The 27,168-nt window shown below is 37.3% G+C and overlaps 1 protein-coding gene across 9 annotated transcripts in view; it reads right to left on the reverse strand.

Annotated features, from left to right (window-relative positions):
- HPSE2 (heparanase 2 (inactive)) overlaps positions 1–27,168 on the reverse strand; it is a 720,379-nt gene that overhangs the window by 628,680 nt on the left and 64,531 nt on the right. For all 9 annotated transcript variants that reach the window (XR_003032892.2, XR_009492978.1, XR_009492977.1 and 6 more), the window contains exon 3: positions 16,953–17,114. Coding sequence is in view for 3 of the 9 variants with exons in the window: in XM_005225662.5 (XP_005225719.1) it covers positions 16,953–17,114 (162 nt within the window). In the remaining 6 variants the exon portion in view is untranslated. The remainder of the gene's footprint in view (positions 1–16,952; positions 17,115–27,168) is intronic.

Consider the following 27,168-nt stretch of genomic DNA (forward strand, 5'->3'; position numbering starts at 1 on the left):
TTAGTGACTAAAATACAACAACTCCTATAAAATATAACAAACTATATTACTCTCTAGATGAAATTCTAAACAGTTGAAGTAGACAATGACATTGCATGTCTCCTCTTTATGAGATAGTTTAGAGCTAATGAAAAGAAAATACTGTCATTTTGAGCTATAAGAAAGGAAACAGCTGAGAACAAAGAAATACAGAGATACAAAAACAGACATGGAAAACAGACCTATGCTGAGAGTATCTGAGAGTCTGTTAAAAGCTTACTTGTGTTCAGAGAGATTAGCAGAAAAGTACAAAACATGAATTTGGCAACTGTGGAGTAATAGGCATCAACTAAAAAGAGAGGGTAAACTGAAAGTGATGTGTAGCAACCCATAAGTAAGAAAGAGAGACTCTGATTAGAAGGGGAAAAGTACTTTATTTTAGTAACATGATATGTACACCCCTCAAATTTAGAAATCTCTTTCTTCTAAAGTCTCTATATATATTTCATGGCTAATTTGTATTCTCACCTAGGTAAACTATTATAATTCTATTAAAAATACAAACATACAACTGAAGAATATTGTTTTTCTCCATTATCTATGCCTAAAATCTAATCATTTACCCTAAAAAATAATCCTAGTAGCAATTACCACCCAGCCCTCTAAAATAAAATACCTAAAGAGAATTTTAAAAGTCCCTCTTGGATTTATCCTATAGCCTTAATCCTCTCAGTCTGAAGTGGTTTCTTAAATTGGATGCTCTTGTAAGTGATGCCTTTACTACAGGGACTCGAAGTCTTAGTAGGCCACAAAGGGTTAAATGATGTCACATTTTCAATAAAGTTAACCTGCATCCTATCATGCATTTTACAGTTCATATCCTTCCTTCAAGACTCAGGCAAAAGGTCCACTTCCCTATTCACAGGTAGAGTACTCTGGATCACCACATCTGAGAGAGAGCATTTAGCCTCCTTGTGTTGTCAAGGATCTGTCAGTTGTACCAACAGACTGACAGTTGGCTCATCTGTGGCTAAAAGTATTTACCTCCATACTGTGTGTCTACTTCTACACTAGTCAAAGCAGCCCTCAATAAAACTTCTGGAGTACATATGTGAATTAATTCTTTAATTGCATAATTTTTTCCAATTGGACAGAAGTTATTTAATTTCCAGGAGAGAAAGTATTTTGAAGTGTAGTGAAAATAGCAATGAACCCAAAAATCCAAAGCCTGAATTTTAGTCCTACCTCAATGGCACCCCACTCCAGTACTTTTGCCTGGAAAATCCCATGGATGGAGGAGCCTGGTAGGCTGCAGTCCATGGGGTCGCTAAGAGTTGGACACGACTGAGCGACTTCGCTTTCACTTTTCACTTTCATGCATTGGAAAAGGAAATGGCAACCCACTCCAGTGTTCTTACCTGGAGAATCCCAGGGACGGGGGAGGCTGGTGGCTGCCGGCTATGGGGTCACACAGAGTCGGACACGACTGAAGTGACTTAGCATAGCATAGCATAGGCAACTACGTGACCTTGAACAAGTAGCCTCAGTTTACTTACCTGTAACATTGCAAGCCTGGTCTGATTCCTAACAACACTTTCAGCAATAAATTTAATTTGGAAAACTGTTTATCTGGATAGCCTTTTATGAGCTTCTTGGAATTCTTGCCTAGAGTACCAAATGCTGGAATGATGACTTCAGCCAGGCAAACAAGAGTCATTCCCAACTGGCACAGAGTGGAATGGATTATTTTCCAAACAAAAATGGTATGGAATGATAATGCTAAACAGGAATCTCTTGTGCTATGTGAGGCTGGCTACTTACTGCCATTTCTTCTCAAGGGAAAAAAAAATAGAACAAAACTAGTAGAATTCAATATCCCCCAAATACTCCAGAATGTAGTTTATCTTCATAACTAGCATGGGCTCTATTCTTCTCCCATTCACTTATTCTACTAAGAGGTTGATGATGACAGAAAAAATTTTCTTTTCCATACACTGGAAAGCCAGGACATGAAAAAGTAGAATCATCACAGATAAGACAATTAAATTAGAAAAAATAAAAGTAAACATCACTACCAGATGGCACTGGTTGTGTGAGGTCCCACAGAAACCAGGTTCTGCTATTTTACTCATATGGAGTATGACAAAATACAGATCTGGAGACAGTAATGTGACAGGGACAAGGGGAAAGTAAATTAAAAAATCTGTAATACAATCCAGCATTTCCACCCGCTTGGTATTTATCAAAGAAAAGGAAAACTTTAATTCAAAAAGACATATGCATCCCACTAACCACAGCAGCATTACTTACAATAACCAAGACATGGAAGCAACCTAAGTGCCCATCAACAGACGAATAGATAAAGAAGATGTAGTATGTCCACATGATGGAATATTACTCAACCATAAAAAAGAATGAAATCTTGCCATTTGCAACAACATGGAGAGACATGCAAGTATTATGCTTAATGAAATACGTCAGATAAAGAAAGACAAGTAGTGTATGTTATAGCTTATATGTGGAATCTAAAAACAAGACAAATGTATAAATACAACAAAACAGAAACAGACTCAGAGATACAGAGAACAAACTAGTGATTACCACAGTGGGGAAAGGGATAAAGAGATGGGCAACATAGGTGAAAGGAATTAAAAGGTATAAACTAGCAGTTATAAATAAGTCACAAGAATGTATTGTACAACACAAGGCATTTTGTCAATATTTTATAATAACTTTTTATGGTTTGTAATCTATAAAATTAGGAATCACTATGTTGTACACTTGAAACTTATTATAACATTATAAGTCAACTATAATTCAATAAATTTTTAAAACTATTTTTTAAAGCTTTCAGGAAGGTAGACCAATTTGTTCTCCAGAACTCATATGCTAGCAAATTAGTCTGTCACCAGTAAACATCTCTAAAACATCATAAATAGAATTATTTAACTCAAAAACACAAGGGTGTTAGTTTGGGGGTTCCTCCTGCTAAGAGAATATAATCTTGAAGATATTTTAAAGGAAAAACCCATGCTCCTTGACACTGGCTTCCTGGACTATTTCCTACTTAGCACATAATCTTCATTCAACTAGGTTCACTTGAAAGGAAATTGCATTCTCAGCTCCTGGTCAGCTCTCCAGCCCAAATTCCTCTCTGAAGAGATGGGAGTGGCAGCCATAGCACAAATATGGTAACGACTCCTCAGGGTGTATGTGCAAAAGCTCCATGCTTGACAAGTATACCATGTCCTTGCGTTAAGAGCACAGAATAATAAGCCTCCTCCTCTCTTCCAACATAAAGTATGGGTTCAGTGCAATGGAAAGGGGAAGATTTATGGAAGTGAGACTCATCTATATGAGAATTTATATGTTTTCACAAAATGCATTGAGAAAATAGTAATCTTGAGAAAATATGCTCAGGGTAAAGAGAAATTGGCAATTGAAAGCAAGGCATAAAATAAACATTTTACTTGAATTGTTTATAAGAAAAATGATATTTTTATTCTGTCTCTCCTTTATTAATGGATTGGGAAGCCAAATGATCCTATTAAAATTATTCAAAAGATTCATTAAAAGCATCATTAAAGTCTTCCTTATTGGTCATTTTTTTCCCTTTCATAAAATAGAAATTTCTAATACTTTTTTAAAGGATCAGCAACTTTCCTTTTGTAATAATTATCACAAGGAGAAAGGGAAAATAATTTCTGACGGGACAAACATAAAACATCATTTTATATTATTCCAAATTAAAAATAAGAATTCAGAATAGTTCTGAACCAACACAGTCATTATCTTAACAATGTCTTTCAAAGGACAGAAACTTTTGAGTTCAAATTTCAATTTTTTATTTCAGGGATCATGCTTTTGATATATCTGAAAACTCATGACAAAACCTAAGGTAACCTAGATTTTCTTCTGTATTATCTTCTAGAAGTTTCATAGTTTAGCATTTTACATTTAAGTTTATGATTCATTGAGTTGACTTTTGTGAAAAGTGAAGGGTCTGTTTCTACACTGGATGGATGTCCAATTGTTTCAGCTCAGTATATTGAAAAGACCAACGATTATCCATTGAATTTCCTTTTCTCCTTTGTCAACAAACAATTGACTACATTTGTATGGGTCTATTTCTGGGCTTTCTATTCTATCTCATTATCTAATTTATTTATTCTTTCACCAATACTACATTATTTTGATTATTGTAGCTTTATAATAAGTTTTGAGGTCAGATGGTATCTGTCCTCAACTTTGTTCTTAACTCAGTATTGTACTGGCTATTCTGAGTCTCTTGCCTTTCCATATAAACTTTTGTGTGTAATTTTGAGTTTCTAATTTTGTATCCTTTGTCTAAATGGGGGCAAATAAAATTTTATAACCTACAGGGCCCAAATCAGACCCACTTGAATTCTGATGACAATAAAAATGATATTTTTATTCTGTCTCCTTTATTAATGGATTGGACAGTTCAACCTCTACTGACAGTTCAAACCATAAGGGTGGATTAAAACTTGAAGGGAACGGGAGCTTGCTGGCCTTTTGTGCAGTCAGGTCTTAGTGTTGACTTGGAGGCCTTTGGGAGAGTTCTCACCAATTAATATTCTCTGGTGACAGCCCAGCCTGGTGTTCTGTGATGACCTAGAGAGGAGGGATGAGGGTGGGATAAGAGGGAGACTCAAGAGGGAGGGGATATATATATATATATATATAGCTATGACTAATTCACATTGTATGGCAGAAACCAACACAATATTATAGAGCAATTATCCTCCCATTTAAAAAATTTTTTAAGTCAAACTTAAAAAAACTTGAAGAGAGAAAGCAGAGGGTGCTGCCCTAATGTATGTCCTCAATCAAGCAAAACAAAGAGGTAAGGAAAAAAGAACAAGAATGAAGAAAGACTGAGATCCTCCAAGTTGCTCAATAATTTTAATTCTAAATGATATCTACAGGTACCTACATGTAATATCTCTAATCTTAGTGTACAAAAAATAAGATATGTTATCTATAAACTATTCCTTTTAATTTTTATTTTACACTGGACTGTAGTTGATTTACAATGTTTTGTTAGTTCAGGTGTACAGCAAAATGATTCAGCTATACATATACATGAAGTGAAAGTGAAAGTCACTCAGTAATCCAACTCTGCAACCCATGGACTAAAGTAGCCCACCAGGCTCCTCTGTCCATGGAATCCTCCAGGCCAGAATACTGGAGTGGGTAGCCATTCCCTTCTCCAGAGGATCTTCCCAACCCAAGAAGCAAACCCAGATCTCCTGCATTGCAGGCAGATTCTTTACCAGCAGAGCCACCAGAGAAACCCACACATACACACAGATCTATCCTTTTTCAAATTCTTCGCCCATTTAGGTTATTGCAGCATATTGAGCAGAGCTCCCTGTGCTATATAGTTGGGTTTTTTTGGTTATCAATCTTAAATATAGTAGTGCATATATGTCAATCCCAAACTCCAATTTATCCCTCCCTCCTTCCCACTTTGGTAACCGTAAGTGTGTTTCCTATGTCTGTGAGTCTGTTTCTGTTCTGTAAATAGGTTCATTTGTATCATTTATTTTAGATTTTGCATATAAGCAATATCATATTTGTCTTTCTCTGCCTGACATATTTCACTTAGAATGGTTGGATCATAGTAGTTCTATTTTTTAGCCTTTTGAGGGACCTCCATACTGTTTTCCATAGTGGCTATTACTGGTTTACATTCCTACCAACAGTGTAGGAGGGTTCTCTTTTCTCCACACCCTCTCCAGCATTTATTGTTTGTAGACTTTTTGATGATGGCCATTCTGACTGATGTGAGGTGATACCTCATTGTAGTACTAATTTGCATTTCTCGAGTAATTAAAGATAATGAACATCTTCATGTGCCTGTTGACCATCTGTATGTCTTCTTTGGAGAAAGGTCTGTTTAGGTCTTCTGCCCCATTTTTTGACTGAGTTGTTCGTTTTTTTTAATACTGAGCTGCATGAACTGTGTTGGGAAGTGTAGTGCAAAATAGCCGTAAAAGGAGAAAGTCCTTGGGAAAATGGCGAAGGGCCAGAAGTACTCGGCTTTGCACTATGGACAGAAAGACATCTCCTGCCTTTGGTTATGCTCGGCGCCAAGAGTTAATAATAAATAGGGATGTTACTTGTGAGAGCAGGTTGTGGGAGAAGCCCATGAGTCATTTAGAGCGTGCTGTCCTTGAAATGTTTCTACTGATTAGGTGTTAACTCCGTATGCACTCTGCTGGCCGCATACTTTAAGCTCTTTTTTCCTGCTTCTATAAAAAAGCTTGACTGCAGAAATAAACTTGTCAGTCCTTGCAAGAGACTGTCCAAGTGTCCTTCTTTCAGGTTCGTCGCTTCCAAGTCCCGGGGAGAAAATCCCCAACAAACTGTTTGTAAATTTTGGAGATTAATCCCTTTTCAGTTGCATCATTGCAAACACTTTCTCCCATCCTGTGGGTTGCCTTTTCATTTTGTTTATGGTTTCTATTTCTGTGCAAAAATTTTTGAGTTTAATTAGGTCCCATTTGTTTATTTTTGTTTTTATTTCTATTACTCTAAAAGATGAAACAAGAAAGATATTGCTGCAATTTCTGTCAAAGTATGTTCTACCTGTTTTCCTCTAAGAGTTTTACAGTATCTGTTATATTTATTTAGGTCTTTCAAATTACCAGTGTCATTTTTCACAGAACTAGAAAAAAGTTTTTAGTTTTTAAAATTCGTAGGGAGACACAAAAGACCCTGAATAGCCAAAATAATCTTAAAAAAGAAAAATGGAGCTGAAGGAATCAGGCTCTCTTGACTTCAGACTATACTAAAAAGCTAAAGTAATCAAAACAGTATGATACTGGCACAAAAACAGATACATGGATCAAAGAAACAGGAAGGAAAGCCCAGAAATTAACCCATACACCTTCCCTGGTGGCTCAGACAGTAAAGCATCTGCCTACAATGCGGGAGAGTCAGGTTCGATCATTGGGTCAGGAAAATCCTCTGGAGAAGGAAATGGCAGCCCACTCCAGTACTCTTGCCTGGAAAAATCCCATGGACAGAGAAGCATGGTAGGCTATAGTCCATGGAGTTGCAAAGAGTTGGACAGGACTGAGCGACTTCACTTTCACTTTAACTTTCCTATGGTCAATTAATCTAAGACTAAGGAGGCAAGACAATATAATGAAGAAAAGACAAGTCTCTTCAGTAAATGGTGCTGGGAAAACTGGACAACCATATGTAAAAGAATGAAATTAAGACAGTCTGTAAAATCATACACAAAAATAAACTCAAATGGATTAAATTATTTTTGAAGGCATCAAGGCTATCAACAAATTTGAAGAAAACTCCTCCTGTCCCAATCCCTTTCAGTTTGCAAAAGAATCCTTAATTTCTGAAGCACACACTAACCAGAATTTTAAAATAAAAGTAGGAAACTTAGAGATCATTAGCACCATTTCCTTCATAAAAGCCCCTCTGATTCTCCTAGGTCAACTCACACTCCTATTCCTTTAATATAAACCTAACCACAGTGAGCCATAATTGTCTGCCGGTTTATCTTCTTATTGGACTACATTTCCAGGGAGCGCAGGAATCAGAACATGTCTTATCATCCACAGATCCCATGGTTCAGTTCAGTTCAGTCGCTCAGTCATCCGACTCTTTGCGACCCCATGAATCGCAGCACACCAGGCCTCCCTGTCCATCACCAACTCCCAGAGTTCACTCAGACCCACGTCCATCAAGTCAGTGATGCCATCCAGCCATCTCATCCTCTGTCGTCACCTTCTCCTCCTGCCCCCAATCCCTCCCAGCGTCAGAGATCCCATGGTTAGCGTGGTTCTAACTAATGATAGGTGTTCAGACACAGGCTGAAAAAATATTGACAAAAGGCAGATACTATAATTCTAAATTTATGAATGAGAAAGCTGAAGCTTGCCCCAAGGACACACATAAAGCAAAAAGAAATCCAGATCTCTCAATTCTGACATCTTCTCCCCAATGTACCATCTATCAATCACTGTAACAGCAATATATTTTACAACATAAGTCACAGGACAATCAAATGTCTGTTCAAATGAACAAAATGCTATTTTCCCCTGCATAGTATAATTTATCATTTCCTGCCCTGGGATTTCTTTGGAAGGAATGATGCTAAAGCTGAAACTCCAGTACTTTGGCCACCTCATGCAAAGATTTGACTCATTGGAAAAGACTCTGATGCTGGGAGGGATTGGGGGCAGGAGGAGAAGGGGATGACAGAGGATGAGATGGCTGGATGGCAATCACTGACTCAATGGATGTGAGTCTGAGTGAACTCTGTGAGTTGGTGATGGACAGGGAGACCTGGCGTGCTGCGATTCATGGGGTCTTACTTCCACACTTACCCAGATTATGTGTAAACCTTTACCTGCAAATCTGCAACTTTTCTTCATACTATGAAAAGGAACATGTAACCTACAACAGCTGAGGTCATTACATTCAAAGGAAATGATCCAAAGACTAAAGAAACTATAGAATAGCTGCATTTCTCTTCTTTAGAACCCTAACAGAGAAAAGAGCTGCTCTGGGGAAGAAGTGTGGCAAGTGGGCAAGTGTGTTCATGTATATAATCTCACAATTATAATCTCACAATAAACTCTCTACTTCCTCCAAAATCTAGACCCTTATACACACACACACACAACACACACAAAACAAATGCACAGAAAACTTTACTTCTGACAATAATCATAAAACTCAAGGACTTACTTCTTTTGGAATCTATTTAGTTCCTCTCACTGTGCATTGTGACAGTACCTTAGACATAAGCTTATTTATGAAAGATTCCCAAAAGGACAATCTCTTTATTAATAATACAATAATTAAAATAATAACAACAAAAATTAACATTCATTGAGCATATGGCTCTGTATTAAGAACTTATAACATTAAATTAATCCAGTCCTCACAAACTATGTAAGATATTATTTTCTCTATTTTACAAATGGGAATGAAATTAAGCAATTTACCCTAGTTCACACTAGTACATGGTAAGTGCACGATTAAATCCTGCTGCTACTAAGTCACTTCAGTCATGTCCGACTCTGTGCGACCCCATAGACGGCAGCCCACCAGGCTCCCCTGTCCCTGGGATTCTCCAGGCAAGAACACAGGAGTGGGTTGCCATTTCCTTCTCCAATGCATGAAAGTGAAAAGTGAAAGTGAAGTCGCTCAGTCGTGTCCGACTCTTTGTGACCCCATGGACTGCAGCCTACCAGGCTCCTCTGTCCATCAGATTTTCCAGGCAAGAGTATTGGAGTGGGGTGCCATTGCCTTCTCCGGATTAAATCCTAGGTCTGTTTAACCCTAAGGTTCCTATTCATATCTAGTCTCCTATACTGCTATGAGGAACAGAGGACTTCACAGGTTTCTGGTCCCTAAATTTTTTTATTTCATACCAGTAAAATATTTTTATCATAAACAATCCATATGTAACATAAAATTACATATATGTGATACATACATATACTACTTATGCACCAATTGCAGTAATATTTTAGTTACATTATAAAACATAGATCAAAATAGAAATTTCAAATTCATCAGCAATGTTTTTTGTGTGTTTTTTTTAACAATGATTCAAACACCTTTTTGCTCCTATTCTTAAAATAGTATTAATAATAATTTCTGGGCATTATATAAACTTTCAATAACACATATTATTAAAAATAACATGCAAATTTGATTTTCAAATAGTCTTCTTGATAATTCAGGCATTTTTTTGGACAGTATATTGCCAGATCATGTTTACTGCATTCTGTGGCTGACAAAGTTTTTACTAAAAGGTGAACTCTCAGTTTTTCAATTTTCTTGCTGTTGCTTCATGCTGGCATTATTATTAATAGAATTATATTTAATTATGTTTCTTTTCAAAAGTCCCTTTAAGTCCACTTGGCTGTGCACACTGAACTGCAATATGTTTAAATATGCTTAAACTAACAGATGATGGAACATTGTCAGTTACTCTCAAATAGGAAAATTCTCACCCTATTCTCAGAATTTTAAAATGTATAAAATTAATAATCTTCTGACAAGTTAACTGTCTAGTAATCAGAAAATCTTGACTCGATGGATTTCTTCATACATATCCTGAAGTGCCTATACATCCTTTGCCACACCTACCTGGACCTTAGAGATCACTGACCTAAATTCACTAAACTTCACTGTTGGATTCAACCAGACTTGCAGAGGGCTATCCACACTTAATTCACCATCCAAAAAAGTTGCTTTTATTTAATTATGCTTTGATGTGATGCCATCAACCTAAATGAAGGAACCTATGAGAAACTGCTTCTCATAGTAAGAAAACAGGAGAGCTAATGTATAAATAAATTCAAAGGACTCCTTCCAACATCATCTTTTACAGAATATGGGTGAAAAGCAGGAAGTAATCATCATCTCCTCAAGTCTCTTAACAAAGACTCCTGAAAAAGAGGACGTTCACTCTGTGATTCATAAAGACAAAGATTCTACCAACTTGGGACAGAAATCAATCAATGCTCCCAAGTTTACTTCTGAGAGAAGCAGAATGTGACCACTTTAAAAATATATATATTCTTTAGTGATTCTCTGTACTATTGTCAGTACAATGGTGGTAATGTACAAAATGAACAGTTTTTGCAATTATATCCTTTTCTCCTATGTTACCTTTTTTTCCTGATCACATTTACTGAAATGTAATTTGTGTCTGTTGAATATAGTAGTAAGAATTGAGTTCAAAAAGAATCTTCACTTATGTAATAGTTCATATAAGGACTTACAAGCAACAGAGTATGTATATTTGTACTTAAAACCAAAAAGAGCTGGAGAAAAGGGGAACTTCTAATCATGTGCTACATAACTTCATGACTATGCACTTATGTATGGCCACTGACTTTTATGCAGACATTTCACTGTTTTGATAATAGCACTGGGCTCATTTTAATATGTAAAATACCATCTAATTGATGTTCTGCTCATCCTCAGAGCTGCATTTTCAGATATTCAGGAATAATTCTAATACCAACTAATATTCATCTAGTTAGTATCATGCTTTCAAAGAACTCAAAACGCTTGATCAAGACATTCTGAACACAGCTTCCCATATATGACACATTTTCAGACTTTCATTTTCCAGGGGACATAGTGACTCATGCTTTATTTTACTAATTATTACACACATCGTAGACAACTAAGAATCTAAGGTTCAGAGTGGTAGGAGATTTATCATGAAACTACCATAAATTAACAGCAGAGTTCAAAACTGTTTCTGATTAGTTTTATCTTACCATACTGTGTCAACTGACATCTTAAAGCAGAGAGATTTCAGTACCACAAAAGCAACAAAGTCACCCAAGAGTAATATGTGCATTTGAAAACATTGTAAGATTAATCACAATAATAAAATCTAACATTTAGTGAATATTTACTGTTTCAGGCACTACGCTAAGGAATTATGTACAAAACCTCATTTAATCTTCAAACAAGTCTCTGAAGTATGTAAGATACAATGATTTGAGGAAATTAAAGCTAAACAGAGGATAAAAAAACTTCCCAAGTTAACGGAGCTGTTAAGTAGCTGTTCCAGAATCAAACTCAGACTATCTGATTTCAAAACTCACATGCTGAATCAATACACGAGGTAGAATTAAAAGCTGCCTAACCATTTACACATTTCTATACCAAGGGACCACAGTGATTCCTTCATTTATAAAAAGGTGAAACAAATCTCTTACTAGGAAGTAACTCCACACTCATTATCTTATTATTCAAATACAAGAACAGAACACTATTCCTCTAGTTCTGACACACTCCAAGGCAAAGATTCCCAAAAATAGCACCAAGAAAAAAGCAAAGTACTTAACTCAGGCAGGTTATGCTGCCCCGGAACTAGATGTACAACATCCCCAATAGCATTACAGAGTAGAACCAAACACCATTATAATACCTAGTTCTAGAGTAGGAACACGAAGGGCAGGATAGAGACAATCCTCAAACTGTTAGCCTGTCAGGATAAACACAGAGGAAGGGAGAGAGAAAAAAAATAAAACAAAATGAAAAAACAACTAAACTATTCTTAGTGAAAGTAAAAGAAAGCATTAGTCCCTTAGTCATATATATGACAAAGATAAATTTTAAAAGTCCAAGAATACATTTTTTGGCAATATGCATAACAAAAGATTAATATCCCTAATATAAAAAATGACCTTATTATTCAATAATAAATTGACCAACAACTCAATTAAAAACATAGGCTAAAGAAATGTACAATTCACAGAAGAAATAAAAATGGCAACCAATGTATGGCTGGATGGCATCACTGACTTGATGGACTTGAGTCTGAGTGAACTCCGGGAGTTTGTGATGGACAGGGAGGCCTGGCGTGCTGCGATTCATGGGGTGGCAAGGAGTTAGACACGGCTGAGCGACTGAACTGAACTGAACTGAATGTAAAAAGATTATTAACCTCACTGGTAAACCAATGAAATGTAATTTCATGTTGATGTATGGCAAAACCAATACAATATTGTAAAGTAATTAGCCTCCAATTAAAATAAATAAATTTATATTAAAAAAATTACAATTTGCACTTACAAAAAAAAATGCAATACCAATCACTATTACAGTAACACAGATAAAAGATTGGAAAATAATCAGTATGAGCAAAGACAAGATGAGTTATCTCATACACTGTATAAACCAGCATGACCTTTCTGAAAGTCAACTTACTAAATGCATCAAAAATTTAAATGTGCATTCCTTTGACATAGCACTCATACTCACAGGCACTGCACAAAGATATATATGCAATGCTGTTCATCACAACATTATTTATAATCACTAAAAATTAGAGACGCCTCTGATGCCTAGCAATAGAAGATCAATTAAACAACTATGAAATATTCATGCTTGCATGTGTGCTCAGTCTCTTCAGTCATGTCTGACTCTTTGAGATTCTATGGACTGTAGCCTGCCAGGCTCCTCTAGCCATGGGATTCTCCAGGCAAGAATACTGAAGTGGGTTGCTCTGTCCTCCTCCAAAGGATCTTCCACCAGGGGCTGACCCCACATTTCACATCTCCTGAACTGGCAGGTAGGTTCTTTACCACTAGCACCACCTGGGAAGCCCTCAGTACTACACTGTATAATGCAAATAATTAAACAGATCTGGATCCTGTCCTTTGAAAACTGAAAGGACAATTTTCATTCCACTTATTTGAGCCCTTTGCTCGGCTGAAGTTAGAAAGATTGACCATAACAGGGAAGTATGAGCTTCTTTTGCTCAATTCATTTTCACAGTAATACAGTAAAGCTAACCATAGGAATTCCAGTCTACTTTGAAATCTAATTACTGAAAGAAGAAGTACAAAACCTACAGTACCAGACAATAACATGACAAGTGTCCTCAAAAAAGAATTTTGGAAAGCATCTTGACGAATGCCATCCATTTATAAGGGCTACATATTTCAGGCTGCCTGGAAATGAGAGTTGACTAGATGACTTTACAACATTAATTTTTCAAAAGTTGACTTCATTTCAGGATCATTCACTATGTTCTACTCACCATGTAGAATGCAGCACAATATGCATATTTGCACAAATATGATATTCCTTGCCTTCTGTGAATTTATGTTCTAAAAAAAATCCTAGAAAGTATATTGCCCCTTAAGGCTGGCTTTTAACTTTTTATTTTCTGTTTTGATTTAATTATAGTACAGGCATCTGCCACAAAAGTTCAATTTACACCTTAAAAGAGAGGGGTTTGCCAAGGGAAGGGAGACAAATAATATATGTGAACCTATTCAAACTTAACAGACATCCAAATCAACCCTTAAGAAGTAGTCTTTGAGTGAATTTATTCATTGTGTATACAGCAGAACATTTTCAACAAACACTGAAAATTATCACATTAAGAATCATGAAAGCACAAAGATACAGAAGTTATGATTCCTACTCTTTCTTAAAGTCACCTACCAAACTTTCACTTTCATTTATCACTCCTTAAGTAACATGCACAGTGATATTTAATACTCTCAGATTCAAGAAGCTACAGGATAATACAGGACAAGATTACACGCATGTGTTGGAGAGTTAGTGTGAAAGAATACAGCATATTTAAAACAGTTCTATCACTGAAGTTCTCCTGGAATTCCTCCATCACCTTCATACAACCTTAAGAGTTTACTTCAAAAACCTTCTAGATTAGCTAAGGCTAACATTATTTCCCATACCATGTAAATCATTCACATGAAGATATTAAGACATGTTTAGCATCAGGCAAAAATACAATCCATTTTTTAAAAAATATAATGAGGTCTACTTGTTTCTATTGACTGAGTTGTCACTAGGACCGTAAGGTTGTTTAGAAGATCCTCAGAGCTAGAATATCATCTGCCGTCATCTGAGGGATGGCTGTTTAAGAGAGATCGTGAGCTAGAATGCAGAATATGAGGGCATACCTCATCTCAACGCTGTCAGTATGATCAACTAAGATGGAATACCTAAGAATGAGGGCTTATTTGTGAGGTAGGGGCAATAGCCATCATTTTTAGTACACTTTTAAGCAGCTGTCATTTCCATCACTTTATTAATTTCTTACTATACTGACATTTGAATCACTTTATTAATTTTTTCCTCTACTGTTATCTTAGTTGTCCAATTTAAAAATAAAGACTATACCAATAACTGACCACTAGCAGGAAACAATTATCATACACTGCTACCCATATACATGAAATTCTGTAAACAGTTGGGGAGAGAGGTTGAGTGATCTATTTCTGAGATTTTGGAGGCCCAGTTTCCTCATCCTATTCCCACAAACTTTCATCGCAGACATTTCAAACATTATTCCACAGTTATACAAAATAAGTGAAACATCACCAAGCAGAAATCCTAGGGTAGGTGTTCTGAACATGTTGGTAAAGAAAGTCACTTCATTTGAGAGGTCTCTGCCCCTTCAACCTCACCCTCCTTACCAATATACATTCATCACCGAAAAGGGAAATATTTACAAAAGTTAGTTTAGTTATGTTTAAATATTATGTTTAGCTGTCTGGAGACCATGTTCTCAAAATTTATACAAGAAATCAAGGATTAAACTTCATAACAATTAGAAAACCACACTGTGTAAAATCAAAGAGTTAGTTAAAAGATATTAAAATAGTTTTACCACTGGTGCTAAAACGAAATGACTCCATCTCTTCCCAACACCTGGAACCAAAACCTTTCGAACTTTCATGTAAACAAACCAGGGCACACCAAATGCTCTGTCTGCAGCAAGGTACCACCTCTGCACAGGCATTTGGGTGAAAAATGTGGAAAATGCCTGAGGGCTCTTTGAAGCAGCTTGGGAGAAGTGAGAGCAGGAAAGAGGCTCTTCTCTAGGGTAAGTTTGTTTAGTAGAAAGTAAGCAAGTTGTCAGGGTAAAAGTTGACAATGTTGATTCCAACAGTTTGAACTGTGAATAAACATCCAAAGGGATTATGTTACTGAGAATTAGAAAAGATTCCATTGAACTCAATAGAGCATTTGTGTTTTCAAAGATAATATGCCTTCAAGCCACACTCTGGATGCACAGTTTAGGATTAGAATTACCCTAAGCTCTTTCTATGCCACCTTAAAGAACACAGGATTTGACCTCTCTAATGTATGCTGAAAAATGTTAGAACAACTGAATTGGAAAATACTATACACATGTACATTTGTACATCTGAGGTAGACTAAAGAAATTTGGAGAAAAATATGTTCTTTCCAAACATCTAAACTTAAACATAGTTTTACTAACCAATTTAGGATTTATTAGCCATAAATCACTTTAAAGTTTTCCCTCCTTAATGACCTATCCAAGAACAAAAAATAGGGCCTATACTTATGAAACCCATAATCCTCTTTTCTGCTCTCCAAAGTCACATTTAAATCTGGCTTTCATCTACGCTGTTGGGTTTTTCACCAGTTACAAGATGGAACGTTAGTAGAGACTTGCGCTTTTTCAAAAGCAAAACAACTTGGTTGCCACTCAGTAATTCCTGGTGAAATGCCAGCAAGTTTGTAAAAAATTTTTAAATTTTCCTAACTTGGAGCTTACAAAAGTAACTGTGAGATGTTCATTGCCCATCAGACATTGCATCTTTTTATTTCTAATATTCATAAACAAAAAAAAACATACACTTCGATTTATTCAAGTTTATCTGAATCAATATAATGCAGATGTGCCTTGCGTACCCTTAGGAAAACGGAGGTAACGCAGACTGCTGTTCTTAGTTCATCACAAGTCCTTCATGATTCTCACACTAGAGTGTGCTATTAGAATTTTTTCCAAAGTTTGACAAAGGCATGCCACTCACATGCTCTTTACAAACAAAGTTTGCAGCAGCCCCGCAAAAAGTTGTTTCTCCTTTAAACTTTCACATATATTCACTTCCCTCCTAGAACCAAAGATGTAAGTGAATATGGCTCAGTCTCATTGCCTCTTTGCTCTCAAAAAGAAAATCAAATTCCCTAGATAGTTTCAAACTCTCCCAAAAATAGAACATTCTCAGCTCTGCCTGTGGATCATTATCTCTTTTACATTTCATCTTTATATTCACTGGGTTCACAGAAAGGGCATACACAGAAAGAGGAAAATAGCTGCTTCTTAGACACCAAATTTAGTAATTCTCTCAAATCTATTGGCACACATCTAAAAAGTCATATTTTTACAAGGCTTCATTAGGTTTTCATTGGTCCTTCTTTTGAGAACACACATGCCAAACCACCCATAACCTCAGGTCAAAATACATCTGCAAAATATAATAAATATTTTATATGAATACTCATCATGATTTTAAAAAGGATATGTGGAAAGAGACAGACAGATCATCTGAATCCCACTTCAGTGTCTCCCAAGCATCAAGCTGCTAACCAATGGAGACCATCAATCTACAGTGCTCTAAGATTTCAGCCGACTCCAATACCCTTACCTGTTAATATAAGATTACTGTAAGTATTGGAGAATTGCTCCTTTAGAAGAACCAGATGCATCTGAGCTGCCTTCTCCCGTTGGAGCTCCAGCATAACATCAGGGTGCTGGGCAATCTTGCAGCCTTTCTGTTTATCCAAGGCAACATCACTTCGAACAATGTCTAAAAAAAAAAAAAGAAGGAAGGCAGGCAGCAAAAACAAACAAACAAAAACAAACAGAAACTATATACACAAAGTCCTGTTTCACCCAGTATGACAGAATTTGTAAACTACTACATTTTCATCAAAATGAAAAGATTCGGAAATAAACCTGAAGCATCTCCCACTTCACAATGCATCCTAAAATTTTCTCTGGTCATTTTCAAAATCTTTGGAGACTTCTGTTTCTTAGTTTTCTCTGACCTCATTTAAGATTCTCACTCCTTGGTTCCCCTTCTCAGCTCACCTCCAGGAATTATTTACCTCCTGGGGCATTTTCTTTTTTTTTTTATGAAGAATGACTTCATTATTTGAAACTAGGGCCTTTTCTTTACACTTTTACCATGGGGAAAAACAATACAATCTTGCCTGAATACTAGTGACTATGAAGGTCATTGTCATGCAGCAATCTGAAAGGTAACTCTAGAAACTTTCAAGTTTTACATAACAAACTGAAGGATTTTAGGGAGAAAATGCTAAAAATTAAAAAAAAAAACAAAACTGTTGACATCTATGGCTTTGGAAAAGAAAAACTAATGCTCATGTCAACAGTACCAATAGGAAAGATTTGGCTCTTTAAGCGATATCATTGACACCTAAAAGAAAACAAGGTAGGAGACATGAATGGTGGGCCATCATTCTGTGCAAAAGATTTTCAAACATATCAAAAGAGCCCTAAAAGAGAAGCTCAGATATAAAAACAAACTCATGACAATTAAGCATTAATATGTATGGTTCACAAAGATTACCCAAATGTGAGAATAGTGCTCACTCACTTTAGATAAAAACACAGAAGCTGGTTGCAAATAATGCAATATTTATACATAAACATATTTATACTAATTTCTATGATGTAGGCAACAAGATGAACTCATTTAACAATCAAGTAAGTAACTAATCTCGAAGATATTCTGAGCCTTGAATATAAAATTAGAATAAAATGAAAAATAACTCTAGTTTACAAGATCATAATCAAAGGTAAGAGGAATAATAAATAACTTTTATTTAAATTACACTTTATAAAATTTTTAAAATACAGTGCATCATTAAATCCTTTGAACCACTGACGAAAGCAAACATTGTTGACTAGCTGACCTATATCCTAAACACAGTATATTCACCTTTGCCTTCCTCTACTATAGAGAGTGAAGAGCCAAAATATACAATACCCCAGCTTTCCTTGAAAGTCATTAGTAGCCATGTAACATACTTCTGGCCAACGCAGTGCAGCCATATATCCCTAGGGGGTTCCCTGGCCAAATTAAAAGAGAGAACCTCACTAAGAAAAAAAGTTTTTTTCCTTGAGCATTTTAGTCCTTTCTCTTCTTTATGCCTGAAATATAACAAAAGGCCCGAAGTTATAATAGCCATTTTGTGGCAATGACTCAAAAAGCACAAGGGCAAAAGTCTTACATACTAAAGATGGTGAACAGGAAGATGAGGTGAGCTTATGCCCCTAAGGTCATTACTGAGCTATCATATTTGTGCTGAAAAGCTTATCTTTTCTTTCTTGTTATGTAACATAAAGGCACTATTTGTATAAACCATTAATGTGTACTGAGTCGCTCAGTTGTGTCCGACCCTTTGTGACCCCTTGGAATGTACCCCTCCAGGTCCATGGGAATTCTCCAGGACAGAATACTGGAGTGGGTTGTCATGTCCTTCTCCACGGGATCTTCCCAACCCAGGTCCCCTGCACTGCATGCAGATTCTTTACCATCTGAGCCACCACGGAAGCCCAAACCATTAACAGTAAGCTATTTTTGAAATCCTAAATAGATTTTGTTGTGGTGCACAGGCTTCTCATTGCTTTTCATTGCAGTGACTTCTCTTGTTGTGACCACCTTACTTGCCTCTTGAGAAACCTGCATGCAGGTCAAGAAACAAGTTGAAACCAGACTTGGTACAGTGGAATGACTCAAAATTGGCAAAAGTATGTCAAGGCCAGAGATCAAATTGCCAACATCCGCTGGATCATCGAAAAACCAAGAGAGTTCCAGAAAAACATCTATTTCTGCTTTATTGACTATGCCAAAGCCTTTGACTGTGTGGATCACAATCAACTGTGGAAAATTCATCAAGAGATGGGAATACCAGACCACCTGATCTGCCTCTTGAGAAATTTGTATGCACGTCAGGAAGCAACAGTTAGAACTGGACATGGAACAACAGACTGGTTCCAAATAGGAAAAGGAGTTCATCAAGGCTGTATATTGTCACCCTGTTTATTTAACTTATATGCAGAGTACATCATGAGAAACTCTGGACTGGAAGAAACACAAACTGGAATCAAGATTACCGGGAGAAATATCAATAACCTCAGATACGCAGATGATACCAACACCACCCTTATGGCAGAAAGTGAAGAGGAACTCAAAAGCCTTTTGATGAAAGTGAAAGTGGAGAGTGAAAAGTTGGCTTACAGCTCAACATTCAAAAAACGAAGATCATGGCATCCGGTCCCACCACTTCATGGGAAATAGATGGGGAAACAGTGAAAACAGTGTCAGACTTTATTTTTCTGGGCTCCAAAATCACTACAGATGGTGACTGCAGCCATGAAATTAAAAGACGCTTACTCCTTGGAAGGAAAGTTATGACCAAACTAGATAGCATATTCAAAAGCAGAGACATTACTTTGCCAACAAAGGTCTGTCTAGTCAAGGCTATGGTTTTTCCTGTGGTCATGTATGGATGTGAGAGTTGGACTGTGAAGAAAGCTGAGCGCCTAAGAATTGATGCTTCTGAACTGTGGTGTTGGAGAAGACTCTTGAGAGTCCCTTGGACTGCAAGGAGATCCAACCAGTCCATTCTGAAGGAGATCAGCCCTGGGATTTCTTTGGAAGGAATGATGCTTAAGCTGAAATTCCAGTACTTTGGCCACCTCATGGGAAGAGTTGACTCATTGGAAAAGACTCTGATGCTGGGAGGGATTGGGGGCAGGAGGAGAAGGGGACGACAGAGGATGAGTTGGCTGGATGGCATCACTGACTCAATAGACGTGAGTCTGAGTGAACTCCGGGAGTTGGTGATGGACAGGGAGGCCTGGCGTGCTGCGATTCATGGAGTCGCAAAGAGTCGGACACGACTGAGTGACTGATGTGATCTGATCTGATCTGATGTCAAGGCTGTATATTGTCACCCTGCTTATATAACTTATATGCAGAGTATATCATGCGAAATGCCAGGCTGGATGAAGCACAAGCTGGAATCAAGATTGCCGGGAAAAATATCAATAACCTCAGATGCGTATATGACAACACCCTTATCACAGAAGGTGAAGAGGAACTAAAGAGCCTCTTGACAAAGATGAAAGAGGAGAGTGAAAAAGCTGGCTTAAAACTCAACATTCCAGTCCAATCACTTCATCGCAAATAGATGGAGAAAAAATGGAAATAGTGGCAGATTTTATTTCTTGGGCTCTAAAATCACTGCCCCATGTCCAAGGAGCTGTGGCTGCACGGGCACAGGAGGGCTGAGAGGAGCTACTCCATGTTCAGATCAGGAGGGGCAGCTGTGAGGAGATACCCCTCATCCAAGGTAAGGAGCAATGGCTGTGCTTTGCTGGAGCAGCCGTGAAGAGATACCGCACATTCAAGGTAAGAGAAACCCAAGTAAGGGTAGGGGTTGCAAGAGGCATCAGAGGGCAGACACACAAACCATAATCACACAAAACTAGTCAATCTAATCACACGGACCACAGCCTTGTCTAACTCAATGAAACTAAGCCATGCCATATGGGGCCACCCAAGATGGGAGGGTCATGGTGGAGAGGTCTGACAGAATGTGGTCCACTGGAGAAAGGAATGGCAAACCACTTCAGTATTCTTGCCTTGAGAACCCCATGAAGAGTCTGAAAAGGCAAAATGAAAGAGGAACTCCCCAGGTCAGTAGGTGCCCAATATGCTACCGGAAATCAGTGGAGAAATAACTCCAGAAAGAATGAAGGGATGGAGCCAAAGCAAAAACAATACCCAGCTGTGGATGTGTCTGGTGATAGAAGCAAGGCCCGATGCTGTAAAGAGCAATATTGCATAGGAACCTGGAATGTTAGGTCCATGAATCAAGACAAATTGGAAGTAGTCAAATAGGAGATGGCAAGAGTAAATGTCAACATTCTAGGAATCAGTGAACTAAAATGGACTGGAATGGGTGAATTTAACTCAGATGACCATTATATCTACTACTGTGGGCAGGAGTCCCTTAGAAGAAATGGAGTAGCCATCATGGTCAACAAAAGAGTCCGAAATGCAGTACTTGGATGCAATCTCAAAAATGACACAATGATCTCTGTTCGTTTCCAAGACAAACCATTCAATATCACAGTAATCCAAGTCTATGCCCCAACCAGTAATGCTGAAGAAACTGAAGTTGAACGGTTCTATGAAGACCTACAAGACCTTTTAGAACTGACACCCAAAAAAGATGTCCTTTTCATTATAGGGGACTGGAATGCAAAAGTAGGAAGTCAAGAAATACCTGGGGTACCAGGCAAATTTGGCCTTGGGGTATGGATGAAGCAGGGCAAAGGCTAATAGAGTTTTGCCAAGAGAATGCACTGGTCATAGCAAACACCCTCTCCCAACAACACAAGAAAAGACTCTACACATGGACATCATCAGATGGTCAACACTGAAATCAGATTGATTATGTTCTTTGCAGCCAAAGATGGAGAAGCTCTATACAGTCAGCAAAAACAAGACCAGGAGCTGACTGTGGCTCAGATCATGAACTCCTTATTGCCAAATTCAGAAGGGCTCTGAAGTGAAGAAAGTAAGAAAAATTTAAGAAAGTAGGGAAAACCACTAAACCATTCAGGTATGACCTAAATCAAATTCCTTATGACTATACAGTGGAAGTGAGAAATAGATTTAAGGGCCTAGATCTGATAGATAAGAGTGCCTGATGAACTATGGACAGAGGTTCGTGACATTGTACAGGAGACAGGGATCAAGACCATCTCCATGGAAAAGAAATGCCAAAAAGCAAAAAGGCAGTCTAAGGAGGCTTTACAAATAGCTGTGAAAAGAAGAGAAGTGAAAAGCAAAGGAGAAAAGGAAAGATATAAGCATCTGAATGCAGAGTTCCAAAGAGTAGCAAGGAGAGATAAGAAAGCCTTCCTCAGCAATCAATGTAAAGAATAAAGGAAAACAACAGAATGGGAAAGACTAAAGATCTCTTAAAGAAAATTAGAGATACCAAGGGAACGTTTCATGCAAAGATGGGCTCGATAAAGGACAGAAATGGTATAGACCTAACAGAAGCAGAAGATATTAAGAAGAGGTGGCAAGAATACACAGAAGAACTGTACAAAAAAGATCTTCATGACCAAGATTATCACGATGTTGTGATCACTCACCTAGAGCCAGACATCCTGGACTGTGAAGTCAAGTGGGCCTTAGAAAGCATCACTATGAACAAAGCTAGCGAGGTGATGGAATTTCAGTTGAGCTATTTCATATCCTGGAAGATGATGATATGAAAGTGCTGCACTCAATATGCCGGCAAATTTGGAAAACTCAGTAGTGGCCACAGGACTGGAAAAGGTCAGTTTTCATTCCAATCCCAAAGTAAGGCAATGCCAAAGAATGCTCAAACTACCACACAATTGCATTCATCTCACACACTAGTAAAGTAATGCTCAAAATTCTCCAAGCCAGGCTTCAGCAATACATGAACCATGAACTTCCAGATGTTCAAGCTGGTTTTAGAAAAGGCAGAGGAACCAGAGATCAAATTGCCAACATCTGCTGGATCATCGAAAAACCAAGACAGTTCCAGAAAAACATCTATTTCTGCTTTATTGACTATGCCAAAGCCTTTGACCGTGTGGATCACAATAAACTGTGGAAAATTCTGAAAGATGGGAAAACCAGACCACCTGACCTGCCTCTTGAGAAACCTACATGAAGGTCAGGAAGCAACAGTTAGAACTGGACATGGAACAACAGACTGGTTCCAAATAGGAAAAGGAGTACGTCAAGGCTGTATATTGTCACCCTGCTTATTTAACTTCTATGCAGAGTAGTACATCATGAGAAACACTGGACTGGAAGAAGCACAAGCTGGAGTCAAGATTGCTGGGAGATTATTTATCAATAACCTCAGATATGCAGATGATACCACCCTTATGGCAGAAAGTGAAGAGGAACTAAAGAGCCTCTTGATGAAACTGAAAGAGGAGAGTGAAAAAGTTGGCTTAAAGTTCAACATTCAGAAAATTAAAATCATGGCATCTTGTCCCATCACTTCATGGGAAATAGATGTGGGAACAGTGTCAGACTTTATTTTCTGGAGCTCCAAAATCACTGCAGATGGTGACTGCAGCCATGAAATTAAAAGATTGCTTACTCCTTGGAAGGAAAGCTATGACCAACCTAGATAGCATATTCAAAAGCAGAGACATTACTTTGCCAACAAAGGTCTGTCTAGTCAAGGCTATGATTTTTCCAGTGGTCATGCATGGATGCGAGAATTGGACTGTGAAGAAAGTTGAGCACCAAAGAATTGATGCTTTTGAACTGTGGTGTTGGAGAAGACTCTTGAGAGTCCCTTGGACTGCAAGGAGATCCAACCAGTCCATTCTAAAGGAGATCAGTCCTGGGTGTTCTTTGGAAGGACTGATGCTGAAGCTGAAACTCTAATACTTTGGCCACCTCATGGGAAGAGTTGACTCATTGGAAAAGACTCTGATGCTGGGAGGGATTGGGGGCAGGAGGAGAAGGAGACGACAGAGGATGAGATGGCTGGATGGCATCACCGACTCGATGGACATGAGTTTGAGTGAACTCCGGGAGTTGGTGATGGACAAGGAGGCCTGGCGTGCTGTGATTCATGGGGTCACAAAGAGTCGGACACAACTCAGCAACTGAACTGAACTGAAAATCACTGCAGATGGTACCTGCAGACATAAAATTAAAAGATGTTTTCTCCTTTGAAGAAAAGATATGACAAACCTAGATAGAATATTAAAAAGCAGAGACATCACTTTGCTGACCAAGGTCTGTATAGTCAAAGCTATGGTTTTTCCAGTAGTCATATAACGGATGTGAGAGTTGTACTATAAAGAAAACTGAGCACCGAAGAATTGATATTTCGAACTGTGGTGCTGGAAAAGACTCTTGAGCGTCCCTTGGACAGCAAGGAGATCATATCAGTCAATCCTAAAGGAAATCAGTCCTCAATATTCATTGGAATAATCATTCACTTATACTGAAGCTGACATTCCAATATTTTGGCCAACTGATGTGAAGAGCTGCCTCACTCAAAAAGACCCAATGCTGGGAAAGATTGAAGACAAAAGGAGAAGCGGGTGGCAGAGGATGAGATGGTTGGGTGGCATCACCGACTCAATGGACATGAGTTTGAGCAAACTCTGGGAGGTAGTGAAGGACAGGGAGGCCTGGCGTGCTGCAGTCCATGGGGTCACAAACAATCAGAGACAACTTAGCAACTAAAAAACAAGAATCTGTTTTGTAATCCTAAATGATAATGAGTAACATTATTATCCCTAATTTATATATGGAAAAACCGAGGTCCACAAAGCTTAAGTGACTTGCTCAAGTTCAGAAATCATGAGTCCCAAATCCCAAAATTTTCAAAGCCAAATTCACTGATTGTTCCAGAAGTTACTCCTATATAGAAACTCATGAACTTAATAGTATAGTAATCAATAAAACTGAGGAACCAAAAAGAAAACCTTATACTATACAGTAGCACACTACAGCTGATCTATCCAGAAAAAAAACATGGATGATACTTTCCCAAAAAACATTACAAAACTTGTTCCAAAATACACTATATGAAAAAAGAGGGGTTTCAATTATCCTGACATCTTCTGATAGAAATCTAATTCAAACAACAGAATATCTACTAAACTATTTCCTATATAACAAACATATTGTTCAGAAGGCAGAAGAAGCAATAACTGATACCCTCAACACCATTTAATCCAGAAACTTGAAATAAAATGAACAAATTACCTTAACATTAAGAATACTAAGAAAACAATGGGCACAGCCTAACGTATATCCTAAACTTTTTAAAAGTACATTTCAACAATGTTTGTGGAAAACATAGATTTGCAATATAGACTTTTTTTTGATGTACAGTTGATTCATAATATTATATTAATCTCAGGTATACAAGTTCATGATTCAGTATTTTTATATTAATAGTTATTTAAAGTTATTATAAGATGTTGGCTATATTCCCTGTGGTGTACAATATATCCTTGCGGGTTATTTATTTTATACATGGTAGTTTGTACTTCTTAATCCCTTGTCCCTATTTTGCCCCTCCTTCCTTCCCTCTACCTACTGGTAACCACTAATTTGTTCTCTTTATCTGTGTTTTCTGTTTTGTTATATTCATTCTTTTGTTTCATTTTTTAGATTACTCCATATGTAAGTGATAACATGCAGTATTTGTCTTTCTCAGATTTATTTCACCAAGCATAATACCCTCCAGATCCATCCACGTAATTGCAAATGGCAAGATTTCATCATTTTACGGCTGAGTAATATTCTACTGACCCATCAATAGATGAAAGGATAAAGATAAGATAGATAGATCACAACAGTGACCAACTCCCAATCAGTCATATGATTTACAAATATTCTTCCCCATTCAGTAGATTGTCTTCATTTTGGCAATGATTTCCTTGGCCGTGCAAAAGCTTTGAAATCCATTTGTTTATTTTTGCTTTCATTTCTCTTTATCTTAGGAGACAGATCCAAAAAAAATTTTCCATCATTTATGTCATACAGTGTTATGCATATGTTTTCTTATATGAACTTTATGGTTTCTGTTCTTACATTTAGGTCTTTAAAGCACTTTGAATTTACTTTTGTGTGAGAAAGTAGTCCAGTTCAATTTATTTACATGTAGCTATCCAATTTTCCCAGCACCACTTACTGAGGAGACTGTGTTTCCACATTGCACATTCTTATCTCTTCTGTCATAGATTAATTGACCATAAACTTGTGGGTTTACTTCTGGGTTCTCCCATCTGTTTCATTGATCTATGTCTGTTTTTGTGGCAATACCATTCGGTTTTGATCTCTGTAGCTTTGTAGTACAATCTGAAGTCAGGGAGCATAATACCACAGGATCTGTTCCTCTTTCTCAAAATTGTTTTGGCTATTCAAGGTCCTTTGTGCTTGCATACAAATTTTAAAATTAAATGTTCTAGTTCTGAGGAAAAAAATGCCATTGGTATTTTGATAGGGATTGTATTGAATCTACAGACTGCCTGGGGTAGTATGATCATTTTAACAATATTGATTCTTCCAATCCATGAACAAGGAGTATCTTTTCATCTGTTTGTGTTATATTCAATTTCTTACACCAGTATCTTAAAAGTTTTCTTAGTACAGGTCTTAGGTAGGTTTCTTCCTAGATATTTTATTCTTTTTGATGTGACTGTAAATGGGATTCTTTAGTTTCTCTTTCAGATAGTTTGTTGCTGTATAGAGATGCAACAAATAGATGTATGTTAACTTTGTATCCTGCAGCTTGACCAAATTCATTGAAGAGCTCTATTAGTCTTCTGGTGGCATTTTTAGGATTTTCTATGTACAGTATCATGTCATCTGCAAACAGTGACAGTTTTACTTCTTCCTTTCCAACTTGGCTTCCTTTTATTTCTTTTCCTTCTCTGATTTCTGTGGCCAGGACTTTCAAAACTATGTTGAATAGAAGTGATGGGAGTAAACAAACATCCTTGTCTTGTTCCTCATCTTAGAGGAAATGCACTCAGCTTTTCACCATTGAACATGATGTTATTAATAGCTGTATGTTTATCATAAATGGCCTTTACTATATTGAGGTATGTTTTCTCTATGCCCATTTTCCTGAGATTGTTTTATCATAATTGGATGTTGAACTTTATCAAAAGCATTTTCAACATCTACTGAGATGACCACATGGCTTTATTCTTCAATTTGTTAATGTGATGTATCACATTGATTGATTTGTAAGCATTGAAAAATCTTTGCATTACTAGGATAAATTCCA

This window comes from Bos taurus, chromosome 26 (genome assembly GCF_002263795.3).
Source record: "Bos taurus isolate L1 Dominette 01449 registration number 42190680 breed Hereford chromosome 26, ARS-UCD2.0, whole genome shotgun sequence".
Lineage (NCBI taxonomy): Eukaryota > Metazoa > Chordata > Mammalia > Artiodactyla > Bovidae > Bos > Bos taurus.